Below are 17438 nucleotides of genomic sequence, written 5' to 3'. Positions count from 1 at the left end.
TTCAGCTCTGCATTCAACACTGTTATCCCTTCCAAGTTAATCACCAAACTTGGAAACCTGGGTATTAACACCTCCATTTGCAATTGGATTATGGACTTCCTGACAAACAGACCTCAGCTTGTTAGGTCAGGCCACAACTGCTCCACCACCATCACACTCAACACTGGCCTACAGGGCTTTATGCTGAGCCCCTTCCTCTACTCCCTCTTCACACTCAACTGCAGGCCTGTGCATGGATCTAACGCCTTTATCAAGTTTGCAGATGATACTACGGTGATTGGTCTCATCAGCAACAACGATGAGACTGCCTACAGGGAGGAGGTCCAGCACCTGGCCACATGGTGCTCAGACAATAACTTGCTCCTTAACACCTCCAAGACAAAGGAGCTCATCGTGGACTTCAGGAAGGAGAGAGGAGGCACACATGATCCCATCCACATTAATGGGATGGCTGTTGAGCGTGTCTCCAGCTTTAAGTTCCTGGGGACCATATTTCGGAGAACCTGTCCTGGACCACCAACACCTCCTGCCTGGTCAAGAAGGCTCACCAGCGCCTCTTTTTCCTGAGGACACTGAAGAAGAACCAACTTTCCTCAGCTATCCTGGTGAACTTCTATCGCTGCACAGTAGAGAGCATCCTAACCAACTGTTTCACAGTCTGGTATGGGAGCTGCTCTACTGCAGAGCGCAAGGCACTGGAGCGGGTGGTGAAAACTGCCCAGCGCATCACAGGGACTCCACTTCCAGCCATTGAGGACATCCAGAGGAAATGCTGTCTGCGTCGAGCCCGCAGCATTCTTAAGGACTCTTCTCACCCCGCCCAGAGACTGTTTTCTCCCCTGCCTTCCAGCAGGCACCTCTTGTGTGTGTGCACTGAAAAAAACTCCAGTGTTTGTACACAGCCCTGGCTCTGTAAATGGGAAACAAACAAAGTGGCTCGGACCGAGCACTATTCCAGCCATGATTTGTGTGTCAGGTAACGTTACATGACTTGCCCACAGACATTCAGCTTACTTTCTAGTTTGCCAAGATATGCTGCTGTTGTGATTTTAGCTATAGTAACAGGAGAGCTGTGAGTATCGCTGTCTGGAGCTGGTGTGCTGGCTCTGGGAAACTGTCTCGTCCTGTCTTGCTGTTAACTTCGCAGCTGCAACTGTAGGGACAGATTGCTAACCCACAACCTAGCTAACGTTAGTTACATTACTTGCTGTGTCGTTGTTCTCTCTATATCATGGTATTGGATTTCTCCAGAATCGTATACCCCACCTTTAACAGAGAGGTATTGGGGCAGCATGTACACATGAGCACAGCCAACACAGTACTTAGTTGACATCTAAAAGGTACACTTCTTATAGCAGAACGGTGGTTGGTGGTTGACAGGTTACATCATCTATCATAAATCTATCAAAATCAGTAGAAAGATGAGACAGAGAAAGTTATCAGTATAAAAAGAACAGAGACTTCTGGGACACTTCTTATGATAGGAACATCTAGTGCCCATAACCCAAAACAACATGATCACAGGGCCTGAGGCCTCCTTTGTGAAACCATACTTTAGTCAGTGTCATAAATTCTATTATACCCATAAACATCAAATTGCTCCCGCAAAAGCCAAGTCTCCTGCTAAGACGGGCTGCCTCAAGCTTTCCTTTATGTAACAAATAGAAAACAAATGTCAGTACCCCACTAGCATATCAAGTCCAAGGTTCAGTATCTCATTATTCCATACCTTCACAAAAAGCAATTAAAGCTGTGGGCAGCAATGGCTAATTGGAATGGTTATGTTGTGTCACATGTCTCACTTTTACAAAGAAACAGAAACAGTTGGAAACAGCCGCAGGGCTTAATACTTCATTCAAAAACTTCCGTATTCTGCCAGATGAATAATAGCAGCCACCAGAACACAATCATCACATCTTAGAAGAAGGACACTCTGTCCTGTTTTGTGTTGCCATTTTTTTCACTAATGTGATGTTTCATGTAGTGTGGACGATATGCATTCAAAAGCTTATTTAATATTGGAATGTTTATGTACAGTACATCTATTGGGTAGGGCTGGGTATTGAACGTCAATACCTTTTTAATGCAGACCAAAATCTAAAATTGTTGAGTAACGAAAGCTGACATGGAAAAAAGTTATTATCTTGTTCCCACATGTTATCTTCCTCACAGAAGTTACTATTTTGTTTGCACAAGTTACTATTTTGAGTTTTTATCTTGCATCAAAAAAAAAAAAATAATAATTTTCACTTTGGGGTCTTTTTTTCCAGTGTATAGTGTATAGTAATAAATTTTTATGAAGTGATGTCACCCATCCCTGTGACCTTCCATCTGCAGGCTCCAGATGTTGGAGGCCATCTGTAAGCACTGGGAAGGCCCCATCAGCCTGGCCCTGTACCTGTCCGATGCTGAGGCCCAGCAGTTTCTGCGCTACGCTCAGGGCTCAGAGGTGCTGATGAGCCGCGGGAACGTCGGTTACCACATTGTCTACAAAGAGGGACAGTTCTATCCAGTCAACTTGCTTCGAAATGTGGCCATGCGACAGGTCAACACACCCTACATGTTCCTATCAGACATCGACTTCCTGCCTATGTATGGCCTCTATGAGTACCTCAGGTAAGAGGAGAAAGAGAATCAGATTGGAACCTGCTAAGTTATCATGTTACTCACATCTTTGTGCTTGGCTTTTCGTATCCTTAAATTTTAGAAAGACAATAAGGGTGTGACGTACCACAAGATCTCGCAATATTAAAACGTGATGACATTTCTCGTTGAGCTGAAAAGTTGTCTTGCGGAGTAGAAGCCCATCCAGCTGCAGCCAAGCATGACGTCGGAGTCTGACGATATTAGCATTGAAGATGCCCCCACCCCTTTTAAATCGGTTGTGTGGCAGCATTTTGGGTACCCAGTGGAAATAATAAATGGCGACAGAGTGACAGACAAGACACAAACAATATGTAAGCATATTCATTGCAGCTGATATGAGGCCATTTTTAGTTCATGCATGCACAGTTATAAAACATTTCAAAATGCACCTGCATTGTTTTGAGGCTCAGTCAAAGGCTATTTTTCCAGTCATATATTTCATCACTGAAGTTTACTTAAAAGTAATGATAAAATATCGTCTCGATCTCGTGAACCCAATCTCGTGTATCATCTGGTCTCGTGAGCTGAGTGTATCGTCACACCCCTAAATGACAATTAGTTTTTTTATTACATTTTGTATGAGTTTTTGCACATGGATGCTGTAGTAATAAACAGTATGTAATCTAATATAATATGTGTGTGTCTGTAGGAAGTCAGTGGTGCAGCTGGACATGGCCAACACCAAGAAAGCTCTGGTGGTTCCAGCCTTTGAGACGCTGCGATATCGTCTGTCTTACCCAAAGTCCAAGGCTGAGCTGCTCTCTCAGCTGGACATGGGCACACTCTTCACCTTCAGGTGAATCACTTCTCTGTTTCTGTAGACAGCAATGTTCAAGAGTCTTCAGGTTTTCATAATGATGTAAACTTGGAAATGAAAATGTAATTCCACAAAAGCATTATAATTTTCCACATATGCATGTTATTTGAGTAAAAATGAAAATGCAATAATCCAATTTTCAGTTTCATTTTCACATACTCGCAAGTGCTACAACTATATTAAAATGAAAATGGAAAAGCTGTATGACATTTAATTTTCAAAGTCATACCCCGTTGTACAGTGGACAATTAATTCAAATTTGAAAATGAAATATAAACAATGTAACCTGATTTTCCATTCATGCAAGCCATATTTAAGTCTTAAATTTAAGTTTAAATGAAAATGCAATTTTCTAACAATTTGAAAATGAAAAGAAAAACTGCATTTGACGTTTAATTTTCAATAAGCAAAAAACCAAGACTGGGAGCAGTCTATTGCATTTACATTTACATGTCACCACGCTCTTTTGGGGTAGTTCAAGTTTACATCATATTAATATAGTCCTCTATACTCTTCTATAAATATTGATTCATATATTTTATTTTTTTTTTTACCAAATTATGAGACTCACCTGCACTTGTGCTGAGCAGGCAATGGATAAAACACAAAAATCAATAATATATATACAATATGTATATATATATTGGCTCACCGTCCGCGTCTGTTGAGTTTGCTGTTCATTATTGTGTTTTTACTGTTTATCATTCATGATGTGTCGTCACTACCTGTGTATAATCGTCTGGCGTTGCTGAAAATACGGGATACTGTGAACAATTTGCCTTAATGTGCAAAAAATGGGCATTCAAATACACCACCACCTCTGCTTGCTTCTGTGCCGGCTTTTCTATGGCGTCCTGTCTGCGCGTTGCCTCGCAACAAGAGGCGCAGGAGACACTGAAAATGAGGAGGGATGCTGGTGAAACTCAAGGCTTACCTGGCTTCCTCGCGTATGGATTATTCTGGCAGTTCCCTGAATGGAATACCCACAGATTGTACAAATTTTGACCTGCGGCGCTCTTTGGAGTACTGCTATCGGTGGCTCCAACCAGCTCTCCCTGACGCCGGGTGTTTGCTTCCGTGACGCCAGCCTGTGAGGATCCAGACGTGGGGCTGTGTGCGGGGGAATCTCCACCCGCTCAGTCGTGCTGCTCAGCAGACTGTGCGCTGTAAGTCAGTACGTACATCACTGTTAAACACTCGTTCACTTACAAATAAGACCTTTATCCTGAACGATTTGATTTCCACTCACGATCTGGATTGTCTCATGCTCACGGAGACCTGGCTAAAACCAGGTGATAACAGCGCTTTCTCCGAGCTCCTCCCTCTCGGCTATTCTTTCCTGAGTAGGCTACGCCGCGAGTGTCCAGTCGTGGTGGTGGCCTGGCTTCTGTTTTTAAGCAACACCTGAACTGCTGTTTGCTCCCATCTAAAAACTACAGCAGCTTTGAGCTTCAGCTAACTTTGGTTCAATTTGCATGTACCTTATTGTATGCTGTTGTCTATCGCCCTCCGAAATATAATAAAGATTTTATTCCAGAGTTCTCAGAGTTGCTTGCGGAATTACGGACACAATATGACATATATGAATAGGCGATTTTAATATTCACGTTTGCTGCTCATCCAGTCAGTTGGCAAAGGAGTTTCAAAGCCTTTTGATCTCTTTTGACCTAACAGTCAGTAAACGCCCCCACGCATCAGCATGGACATACACTGGACCTGATAATCTCTCACGGACTGATTGTATCTATCTCAGAAATAAGTGACATTTGCATTTCAGACCACCTCCCTGTTATATTTGAGTTTAAAGTCCCTCTCCCTGCAGCCAAATCTCTCATTCCAGCCGGTCGCCGCCGCACCATCACATCCACCACAGCTGGAGAATTTGCTGCTGCCTTCATGAACACCACTCTTTATTCCCAGGACATCATGGTCTCTCCTCTGTGCCCAGAGGACTTCATCTCCTCCTTCCATTACACCTGTTCAGAGTTTTTTAACAGCATTGCTCCTTTCAGGTGCATATCTGTCAAAACCAAACCAGACCCCTGGCTTAATGACACCACCCGCGCCCTCAGGCGGCAGTCCAGACAGGCTGAGCGCAAGTGGAAGAAGGACAAGTTACATGTATCACTGGGTATATTGAGGGACAGTCTCACTGAGTATTAAAATGCTGTTAAAGCAGCATAATTTCAGTATTTGTCAAATTTCCACCAGCTGTAATCTCCCGAGAGTTCTATTTAGTACAATTCAGTCTGTTACTAATCCATCTAGTAATGTTCTGCAGCATGTGACAAAGTCAACCTGTGATGATTTTCTCCATTATTTTGTTGACAAAGTAGCCTCTGTTAAACAGAGCATTAACAATATGTCTAACAGTTTTGACTTATGCTCTACTTCTGTACTCTCTGTGTTTAATGTGTTTGAGCCAGTGTCACTGTCTCTCCTCACTGAGGTGGTCCAGGGGTTGAGACCGACTAACTGTCAATGGACATCATTCCAAGGTGCTTAAACAGTTTTTTAACACAGTGGGGCCATGTCTCCTCTCGTTCATAAACAGCTGCCTCAGCTCAGGTTCTGTACCAACTGCTTTCAAGCACGCTGTGGTCAGACCTCTTCTAAAAAAACCCAACCTTGATCATGCTGTCCTGTCAAATTTTAGACCTGTGTCCCATTTGCCTTTCCTGTCAAGGTTTTGGAAAAAATAGTCTTCATTCAGTTAATCTCTTTTCTGGAGAAAAATCAAATCTTTGAAAAATTTCAGTCTGGCTTCAGAACACGACACAGCACCGAATCCGCTCTGCTGAAAGTACAGAACGATATTCTCTTGTCCCTTGATGCAAAAAAGCCTGTGCTGCTGGTAATGTTGGACCTTCCTGCAGCGTTTGACACTGTGGACCATTCAGTCCTTCTGAGACGTCTGGCCCAACAGGTTGGCCTTCAGGGAACTGTGCTGCAGTGGTTTAGGTCATATTTAACAGATAGGACATTCTCTGTTATGATTGATGATCTTACCTCCTCTTCAACCCCTATGACCTCTGGTGTGCCACAGGGATCCATTTTGGGCCCTGTTCTATTCTCTCTGTATATGCTGCCTTTAGGTTCAATTATTTCAAGTCACAATGTGTCCTTCCATCTGTATGCAGATGTTTAGATGACATCAAATTGTGGCTGTCTCAGAACGTTCTCTGTTTGAATGAGGACAAAACAGAATGTTTTGTTTTTGGCACATCCAACCTGCCCAGCGTTTCAGCTCCTGGTCTTGTTGCGTTGACCCCCCATTTTAACCACGTTGTGAAAAATTTGGGGGTGAAATTAGACAGCAGTCTAAAATTTGATTTTAGACTGCAAATTGATTCTGTGGTCAGGGCAAGCTTCTTTCAGCTCCGCCTCCTAGCAAAGGTTAAACCCTTCTTGAGCCGTTGTGACCTGGAGAAAGCTATCCATGCTTTTGTTAGTTCCCACATAGACTACTGTAATGCGCTCTATATGGGAGTTAACCAAGCTGGTCTTCACTGTTTGCAGCTTGGGTCAAGTTCTTAGTTTTATCTTTTAGAGCCCTTACTCGTGTTCATCCAATTCAGTTCTAACCTCTGCTAATGTGCGTGAGGGCGGTGGGGCTGGTACACAATGTGTCAGGTGGTGCCAAATTGCTCCAGCTTTTCTTTTTACCTGGACTGCGTGGGAGGTACACTCAACCACTTCATAATGTCCTGTCCACCTGGGATCAGTCCACTTTCTCTTGTGAACTTTCACTCGTACCCAATCCCCTACCTGTACTGCTGGTGTCTCGGTGATGGTTGCTTCAGGTTCGGCCAGCTGTACCTGTTTACACAAAACTCGGGACAAGTTAGTCAATGCAGTCATGTATTCGTCACAGTCAATCTGCCAGACATCCAGAGGGGACCTATGACCTCCCTCCCTGGGTAGCCCTGGCATTGGCCTACCTGTCAGCAACTCATGAGGTGTCAAGTGTGTCTTGGCCCCTGGGGAGGTTCTCACAGACATAAGCGCCAAAGGCAGTGCATCCACCCAACTGAGCTTTGTGCCAAAACAGATTTTAGCAATCTTTCTTTATAGAGTCTGGTTGGCTCTTTTCACCAAACCTTGCGATGCAGGATGATACACTGCTCCAAATCTATGTGTTATTCCCAGTGCTTTTTCCACCTCCCCCAGCTGTTTTGTTACTGAAATGTAAGTTGAGTGTACACTACGTGGGACCCTATATCTCATTATTAGCTAATTTTTCAACCATTTTACCACTACATCTGCTGACTCTTTCTTGCATGGTATTGCCTCTACCCACTTGGTGAATCTGTCCACCATCACTTGCAAGTAACGGTAGCCTTTTGTTCTGTTTTCCACAGCCATATTGGTGAAGTCGATCATGATGTCGGGGAATGGTGCTTCTGGTACTTCTGGTACTGGAAACCTTCCCATTGGGCACTTGTATGCCTGCTAAGGGTTGTGTCCATTGCAAGTGTAGCAGTCTGTCACATAGTTTTCCACTATGGCTGTCATGTGGGGATGCCACCAGCATCCTTCAGTGTTCTTCTGTGTTTTCTTCTTGTTCTCATGAGCAGGTCCGTGTGCTTGTTTGAGTAGTAGCTGACAAAGTTTGGCTGGAGCCACTATTCCCTACAGGCCTTCCTTCTTTGTTGCTCCTTTCTGATGCCATTCACTTTGCTCGTATACTCCTTGCTTCTTGTATGTCAATGATGTCTTTCTCTGTTAGTTCTGGTAATTGTTCAACGGTGACAGACATCTGTCTTGGTGTGTATCTTCCCGCCTTCTTGGCCGTTAAGTCTGCAGCATCATTCCCTTCAGCTATGCTGGTGTCTAGTTTCTGGTGTCCTTTGCATTTCATCACGGCCACAGCTGCAGGCAGTATTACTGCTCTTACCAGTTTTTGTAGCTGTGCTCAGTGCTTTACTGGAGTGTTGGCTATAGTCAGGAAGTTCCTTCTGACCCACTGCGATCCATCCACATGTACAGCTCCATGTCCATAGGCTGAGTCTGTGTAGATGTTAACTCTTTTTCCTTCAGACAACTCCAGGGCTCTTGTTAAGGCAACTATTTCAGCCAGCTGTGCTGAGGCTGGTTGTGGTATGAGACCTTGGTGTATTGTGAGATGCGTCTTTGTGTGTGGATCCTGTTTTACTACAGCATAGGAGGCCACATTTCCACTGTCTCTTCTGTAGCCGCATCCATCTGTGAACTTGCCATGTTCACGCCTTCAGTGTGGTATGCGACATGTGGTTGTAGCAGAATGTCTGAAATTTTTGTTTTTCTTGCTGTGGAGAAGGTGAATGCACTTGATCCCAAAAATGCCACTACTCCATAATCAGTGTTCACTTTCAATTTGTGGCGCATTACTATGTGGCTTGTTTTTGTGATTGCTTTTGCCAATGCTACCAAGTACCTTGTACTTCCTGCTTGCCCTGTTTCCATATTATCCCGTTTGGAGCTGTGGCACATTAGCACTATTCTTTCTCTTTTCTGGAAAAGCACAGCATTAACTACTCCAGCTTTTTCAGAAACATCAAGATGGAAGGGTTTTGTGTAGTCAGGTGATGTCAGAGCAGCAGCTTGTGCCAGTGCTTGTTTTGTGAGGGTGAAAGGCTCTTCAGCAGGTTGAGTCCATGACAAGTGGCCAGTGAGGTTGCGATTTCCCAGCTCTGCCACCATGTCTCGCAGGGGTTGTGTGAGCTCCACATACGCTGGAACATTGTTACGGCTATACCCTGTCAGGCCTAAAAAAGCTAGCATTTGTTGGACTGTGGCTGGTTTATACAGGAGTAAGTGGCTCCAGTGTCTGCCATTAACAAGTATAAACTGTACAAACAGTAATTTAATTTAAATCAAAGTATATTTATCAATTTTATTTTATCAAATATTGTACACATGCTTTACTATTTTTATATTATTTCATATATTGGTGTCTGTTTTATATTTATGACTTTTGACTTGCAGTATTTGCTTGCTATCTTTCTTTATAATTTTCTACTTACTACGTTTATTGTATGCACTATAATACCAAAGCAAATTCCTTGTATGTGTAAACCTACTTGGCAATAAAGCTGATTGTGATTCTGTTCACTGGAAACTCCGTCTTTCCGTTCCATCAGCGCATTGCTCCAACCATTTGGTGATGGGTCAACAACCATTATAACTATATATCTCAATTAAAAACAGCTATAGTATAGTTGTGGCCACACCTCTTCAGGCCTGTTCACGCTGTACACACATGACTGCAACCCCCAACATGGGGACAACTCTGTTGTGAAGTTCGGGATGACACCACCTTCATCGGCCGGATATCAAACAACAATGAAACTTCATATCGGGAGGAAATCAACATTTTTGCAGAGTGGTGCACAGAGAACATCCTACTGCTCAACGTCAGCAAAACCAAGGAGCTGATTTTAGGAAAAAGGAGGCAAAGACACACACTCCTGTCATCATCAGTGAGCTGAGGTGGAGCAGGTGAATAGTTTTAGGTTCCTGGGAATCAGCGTCACATGACCTGACATGGTCCTCTCCCATCTCCACCTTGGTAAAGAAAACTCAGAAACAGCTGTATTTATTCAGGAAACTTAAGAAGGCAATATTTGTGTGCCAAGTTGTTAGAATATGGTCAATATGGTAATATGATAAAAACCTTTTCTTTTCTCTCCTGCCAGGTACCATGTGTGGACTAAAGGCCACGCACCAACTAACTTTGCCAAATGGCGGACAGCCACCACGCCCTACAGGGTGCAATGGGAAGCTGACTTTGAGCCCTACGTCATGGTGAGGAGGGACAGTCCTGAGTACGACCGCCGCTTTGTGGGCTTCGGCTGGAACAAGGTGGCTCACATCATGGAGCTGGATGCACAGGTAACTTGCTCACCTCCACTTACTCCACTCTTACTTTCTATCTACCTGTCTAAACTGTCTGCTTAATGTCTCAGTATACGTCTTCTCCATACTTTACGTTATGGTGTCTGCAATTCATGAAAAAGTATCTTATAGTATCTTTCTGCAGTAATTTTAAGTTAAGAAAATCAATTCTGTGCATCACACATTTATTGCTGTAGTACAGCAAATGCCCCAAGTCACCATGCATCTATTTAAGATTAGGCTTTATTATTAAGGCCTTATTAAGTTGTCTTAGGTCAGGTTTGGATGAACTACTCAATATCTTTGCAATGACCTATTTAATGAGATGCTAACTTATAATGAAAATGCCCTTGATAGAAAGAATCTCACTAATTTTCTCAAAGTAAAGTGGGATTGCTAAAAGCCTTGGTTCCTGATTTCTGCTGGTTCCACAATATAGAAAGAAAAATAAATTGTAATCTTATCACTAAAGCTGCACCAAATAATAAATTATTATATTAACAAAGGATCCCATTTGTACATGTAATATGAAAGGTGACATTTGTAGAGATGAAGTCACAGCAAATTATCACTTTGCAATTTCCCTCAGCTCTACAAAGCTTTTTAGCATCTTTCAGCTTATTGTTTTGGTTTTTTCGTTCACAAAATCTGCTGTCTTTGTTTCCAGCAGCAGCAGGCAGCTGTTATAAGTGATAAAGCTCTGATCAACCCACTGTGCACTGCCTGCCCAACACCAAACAGCAGCTCAGTTTAGTGTAATTTACCAGCAATGTACCTTAGTCTGAACATATTGCGGAAGTTACTCTATAACTTAGTAACAAAAGTCAGAGGATCATAAAAGTCAGTGGGATACATCATCTGGGAACTGTGAATGTCAGGACAAAATCTTGTGCCAATTTGTCCAGTACATGTTGAGATATTTCAAAGGATAAGTGAAAACCTTGACCTGCTGATGGTGCCAAAAGGAAAAGACAGGGGATCACCAGATTTCATAGAAATCCTTGGAATAGTTGTTGAGATATTTCAGTAAGAAACAAAAATGTCAGCCTCATGGTTTTGCTAGAGGTAAAGTGAGTGAATCACCAAAGTCAGTAGGATTCATCCTCAGGGGACCATGAATCCCTGTACAAAATATCATGGCTATGCATCGAACCGTTTTTGTTGATATTTTAGTCTGGACCAAAGTGGACCAATCAACATTGCCATCCCTAGAGCCATGTCACTAGCATGGCTAAAAACAGGTTGTATGATACAGTTACAATGTAGAATTAAGATATAACTTACCTTCCTTGAGAATGTGTAAGTCATTCTTTATTAACTGTTGTCATGGTGGAATGGGTGGGAAGATGAGGCACACTAATGATACAGCCGAAGTTTCTTTGATTATTAGGCTACTCCGGGAGCGCATTGTCTGTGACAGAATATATCCCTTTACATTTATGATGACACCGACAGTCAGTTGTGTGTTGTATAGTTATTTATATTTGCAGTAAGCATAAGAGTGATTTTATGCTGCATTCACTTGAGAATTGTTCTGTCACCATTGTTGGGATTTAAGTAGGGCAGGTTTGGTTATTAGCAAAACTATCAAAGATATTTATGAATATTAATACAATTATTGATATTATCTAAATTATTAAAATTGATTAATAATTATCGGGCACCACCTTGGGATCAGGGACCAATAACCAAACGTGAAAAACAGTCTCAAAGGTGGCTGTCCACTTAAAATGCCAATATTTAAAGTACTACCTTACATTTATAATGGTGAAGGGTGAATTCAAGCCCAGACCATCACAACCAGCTGTTATTACAACACATACAAAATAACCAGAGGGAACTGCTTTTTAAAGGTACAACAGAGTTTATTTAACTTTAGCACTGATTAATATTCAATAACTTCAACCAACAACCACTATTGTCTATTCTAACACAATAAGCATACAACAATCAGCAAGCATGTAAGCTACGTGTGTGTGTGTGTGTGTGTGGGACAATAGAGAGGGGGGTGCGAGGAAGATGGCGGACGTGACCACATGGGTGGTCATCACGTACAGATCCAAAATGGCGGGCAGATCTGCGAAACTCAAACAAAGGGGAGAGCCAAAATGGATAAAAATATAGGGTGGAGCGTAACTAGTTATACTACCACACTATCCGGGTTCTTTGAGATATGTGTAGGTGTGTATATGTACGTGTAAAGGTGTATGGGTTAGTGGAGAGGAAAGAGAAGGAAAAATACATAGAGTAATGTACAAGGGATCTCAAATGCCGTGGTAAAACACAATAGCTGTCCCTTTATCACACAGGAACCCGGCAGCAGACTTTCATTCAACACCTGTGTTACTGGACTTTGGTCTGATAAAACACAGTTATTAGCTTCCACAGTGGCTAAAGCTAACACAGTTAAACAGTCCAGCAGGATTTCCTGCGCCCCCTTTGGCAGTTCGTCCAGTAGATCTCCAGGGTTTGGATTCAACTAAGATCTCACATCAAACTGTGAATTACCGGCTGGTGGAGATTTGGCGCAGTTTCTATTAGTTCAGCCTTTTTGTTTTCACAAAGGCCTCTGCTCTTTGTTCCCCACACATGATGAGGCCCAACACCACTTCGTTGCTTGTAACAGAAGCTTGTAACTCTTTATAACTCTTAACATTGGCAAACTCTTTTACATGGCCATAGTTTGTGTCATCTTGGGCCATCTTTACTCACGGTAAAATAAACTGCAAAAAATACAATAGCACCACAGAGGCACTTGTTAAATGATTGTTGCAATATTAAATAACAAGATGATATTGGACGGAAAAGGCACTGTATCATATGCTAGTTCATTCATGATAGTATTACTTTCTCTTTTTTTAATCAAAGCAGTCTATGGTAGGTCTTTTCTAGTTTTTAGTTTCTGTCACTAGTATTAATGACTTTTTCTATAATTTTAACTGAATGAAACATCGCTCTGTTACAACATGTTAATTAGGGTTACCTTACTTGTACTACTACTACTAAGTTGTAGCATAATTACAGACAGTGCAACAATATTAAGTGGTGAGTTTAATGGGAAATTAAGAAGTTACAATTTAGCAGTACACTCAAACTTCCAATCAAACTTTCATGTCAGACGTTCAGCTAATGCAGCATATTGCTGAAATATTTCTCAGGAGTTGGTGGAGCTAAAAAGAATTTTGGACTGCATTGGGGCGGCTGTGGATTGGTGGTAGAGCGGGTCGTTGGGCAAGACGCTGAATCCCAAATTGCTTCCGATAGTTGGTGTGGGTGTGTGAATGATTTGTTAGTTTCCTTGAACTGATGAGCAGTTGGCACCTGCCATCAGTGTATGAATGTGTGTGAATGGGGTTAATGTGATATGTAGTGTGAAGCGCTTTGAGTGGTCAGAAGACTAGAAAGGCGCTATACAAGTACAGTCCATTTACTTACTTCAAATGAATGATAATGATGCTCTGTGTCTGCTAGCTGTGTTTATAGGTTGTTCAGCTGGCCAGTATAATAGGGAGTTGTAATACTCGAGGTGGTTGTAGTACTCAGGCATTCAGACTAAAAGTTCTTCCTGTCTTTCTCTCTGCAGGAGTACGAGTTTGTGGTTCTGCCCAACGCCTACATGATCCACATGCCTCATGCACCGAGCTTCGACATCACCAAGTTTCGTTCCAACAAGCAGTACCGGGTCTGCCTCAAGACCCTGAAGGAGGAGTTCCAACAGAACATGTCGCGACGCTACGGCTTCGCCGCCCTAAAATACATGACGGCTGAGAACAACAGCTAGCCACCACTGCAGACCCTCACACACCCGGCCTTGAACTACTGACTCACTCTAGGAGAAGACTACAGGAAACGGGTACTTTAAGACTTGAGTCCCTCAGACTTTGTTAGAAGGTTTGAGCATCAATGTGGGACTGCAAGGGTCTTTATGTCCATTCTTTGTCCTCTGCAAAGGAGGAAGGATGGAAGAGATAATCCAGGAGGAGATCACTTCTGCCAGGATGTAAAAGCTGTGACAACATGAGTGACTGCTAGGCTCAGGCCCTGGCTATGTGGGCCCCGAGCTCTCGGCCCTGAAATCTGACATACAGCAGGCAATCAATGCCTTGCCATATTTGTAAGACCAGTGACAGAGTTATGGGCAGCGTGTAACATTATGTATATGTATGTGTGTGTGTGTGTGTGTGTGTGTGTGTGTGTGTGTGTGTGTACATGCAGGTAGATGAAAAGTGTGACTGTTTGTGTGTTACTCCAGGACAGCACTTAGCAAAAAGCTTAAGGAGAGCTCAAGATGTGAAACATTGTGGGCTTACATTCTGTTTGCAAGCCTTCCAAGTGCCAACAAAAAGCAGCAGCAGTTTGACTGACAGCACACCCCAAATCAAATGCAAATCGTCACCAGGTGGCAAGATAAGACAAAGCGGTAAACATGTCCACACAGAGTTTGAAAATCACATGGTGATGAGTGACACACACTCAGATATTGAGGCGAGCAGCCAGTCAGCCGACCATCTGTTGCTGCTTAATTTGTTTGATAGCTGATAGAGATCCGAATAAATCCTCCTTCTCCTCGTATAACAAGGGAAGTTAAGTGCAAGGATGGCTGGAGGTCGTCCATGCGCTTGATATTCAGGGTATCTCCACATCAGCCTGAGCGTGCTGCTAGAGATTGTTTCCAGTGTTTTGTTACGACTACAGAATCTGACAGCAGGTGGTGCAGTGTGCTTTTTTGGTGTATTTTAAATTAATGCCAGTTCATTCTGCACAAACACCTGCTGGAAGTCCTGTTGGTTTGTGAAGCTGCCACCCCACCACACTGAGCAGCACAAGGCGAAGCACCAATCAGTATTATTTATCAGTGTGTTTACAGTCCTGATGGGTGGAGCAGGGAGTGGTAGTTTCTCCTCCACACACCGTCAGGAGGAGGGCAGAAAGGAGAGTTTAAACTGAAAATCAACCACTTGCAGTCAGGAAGGAGAGAGTCACAGACACTCTTTCTTTCTCACTCTTTCATTCACACTCTGGCCTCTACAACATTATAGTGACATCTGATAATGCTGGTGGTGTGTGTTCTCCTGTTTGTGTTGTCGTGCTGGGTGTGGTGATCCTGACGTGGGTGTGTTATGAATAGTCTGCCTAGTCTGTTCAGCTCTTACTACTACTGCAGCCCCTGTAACAGACACCTAACAAACAAATCTCAAACCAGTCACTATAATATTATACTGATACCATATGATAATCTAACTATCATAAACTCACTGTTGAGTATCTACATCAGGATTTATGTTACTATATGATAAGATAAATTCAAACTAAAGTCAGATAAAGTCATGAAAGGAATACAGGTAACAGAGAAATATCACAAGCTATTGTAGGCATATTTTTAGATATGATAGTGATGTCAGAAGTTACATTAAAGAATGTAATGTTAATCTCACTGTGAGTCCTGACAGGGATATCATAGAATTATGATACAGGGCTTGAAATGATAAACTAAAAATCCAGATATGATCTCAATCCGGTAACAAAAACACCAGAAGAACTTTTGCACTTTAGCAGTTTAGTTACAACAGTAACATCTTAGTTAGCTAACAAATATCATCTTTTATCATCTTTATGGGCTCTCGTTCATTGAGAAATATAATAAATAAAAAACATTCACACAAATTGTGTGTTACAATTGAAAACTCTGGAAAAATCAAATAAGTGGACCTTGAGTTGGGATTGTTTTGTCAAAGTACTATTTCCAAGGTCAAGAATGAGCTTTTATACTTAATTTTAAGCCAACATAGATGAGAAGTCCTAAAAGCTTACATGTCAACAAATTCATCTCCTTGACAACTGAGCAAACTCAATCTGATGATGAAGACCCTGTGATATGATTGAAAGCTCTAGAAAAAATAGTAAATGGACCTTGAGTTGAAATTATTTTGTCAAATAAATTTCACGTTTAGGCTTATTCTTATATATTTTGGATTCATGTGGAAATGGAATTAGTTATTAAATACACCACTTGAGAAACAACAAGACTTTTCCTTATTTTTAAGATGTCGTAACAAGTGTTTCCCTTCAGATTTCTGTCTTAGTCAAGTCAAATTTATTTATATTGCACATTTCATACAATGTAAACTCAATCTCTTTCACACACAATAACGGTTAATACATACCATTGTGAAACTAGAGGCCTCTCTCTCTATTTCTTACTCTCTCTCTCCCAGTTATGACAGTAGTCTGTACAGGAAAGCTGCAGAAGGGCTCGGTGCAGTCATGCAGGTGTGTGTGTGTGTGTGAGAGAGAGAGAATACGCTATGTGTCTGATTGTACATGTATGTTCAGGATGCAGATGTGTGTGTGTGTGTGTGTGTATGTGTGTGAGAGAGAGAGAGAGAGACGTTTGACTTGGTTCTGAATTTGTGTTCGTCTTTGTAGGGCTGGGAGGAGCTGCAGCGTGTAATTAGGACAGTGTTGACTGTTGCTGCTACCTGAATAAAAGCAAAGAGTCAAACGCTCTTCTGTTACTTTGTTTGATCATTTCTGTCTTCATGAATATCAATTTAGTCTTGTGAACCCAAAGTAAAGAGGGATTCATGTGAGCACTCACTGTTATACCTTACACATACAAAGTAGAATAAGACGGTGTAGTCCCTCATTCGTCCAGGAGTGTTCTATCGTAGAAAAGGTTTCAGTCGTAGTCATCTGGACACTGTTTTCAGAATCAAGACGTTTCGGCTCCCATCCGGATCTCATTCACAATTGAGAATGACTTCCGGATGGGAGCCGAAACGTCTTGATTCTGAAAACAGTGTCCAGATGACTACGACTGAAACCTTTTCTACGACAAAGTAGAATAGTACACCTGTATGTAGTGAGGTAGTGAGTTTATCACCTTTCTGAGTTGAAGGGGCACTCCACTGCCATTTCATGTCAAAGTCAGCCAATATAAACACTTGTATAATGTTTCTGTTTCTCTGGAGAAGCTTTGTCAAGTCTGAGAAAATAACCCTGATGATGTCATAGTGATGTCATACAGTGGGGCAAAAAAGTATTTAGTCAGCCACCAATTGTGCAAGCTTTCCCACGTAAAAAGATGAGAGAGGCCTGT

At 42.2% G+C, this 17438-nt stretch overlaps 1 protein-coding gene across 2 annotated transcripts in view; it reads left to right on the top strand.

Annotated features, from left to right (window-relative positions):
* Positions 1–16845, top strand: part of large1 (LARGE xylosyl- and glucuronyltransferase 1) — a 154122-nt gene extending 137277 nt beyond the window's left edge. For both annotated transcript variants that reach the window (XM_044186216.1, XM_044186217.1), the window contains 4 exons: positions 2338–2616; positions 3296–3442; positions 10141–10336; positions 13923–16845. In XM_044186216.1, coding sequence (XP_044042151.1) covers positions 2338–2616; positions 3296–3442; positions 10141–10336; positions 13923–14120 — 820 coding nt within the window. In that variant the 3' untranslated portion in view covers positions 14121–16845. The remainder of the gene's footprint in view (positions 1–2337; positions 2617–3295; positions 3443–10140; positions 10337–13922) is intronic.
* The last annotated feature ends 593 nt before the right edge of the window (positions 16846–17438 follow it).

Source organism: Siniperca chuatsi, linkage group LG23, assembly GCF_020085105.1.
Source record: "Siniperca chuatsi isolate FFG_IHB_CAS linkage group LG23, ASM2008510v1, whole genome shotgun sequence".
Classification (NCBI taxonomy): domain Eukaryota; kingdom Metazoa; phylum Chordata; class Actinopteri; order Centrarchiformes; family Sinipercidae; genus Siniperca; species Siniperca chuatsi.
This window is presented reverse-complemented; position numbering and strand designations above follow the sequence as displayed.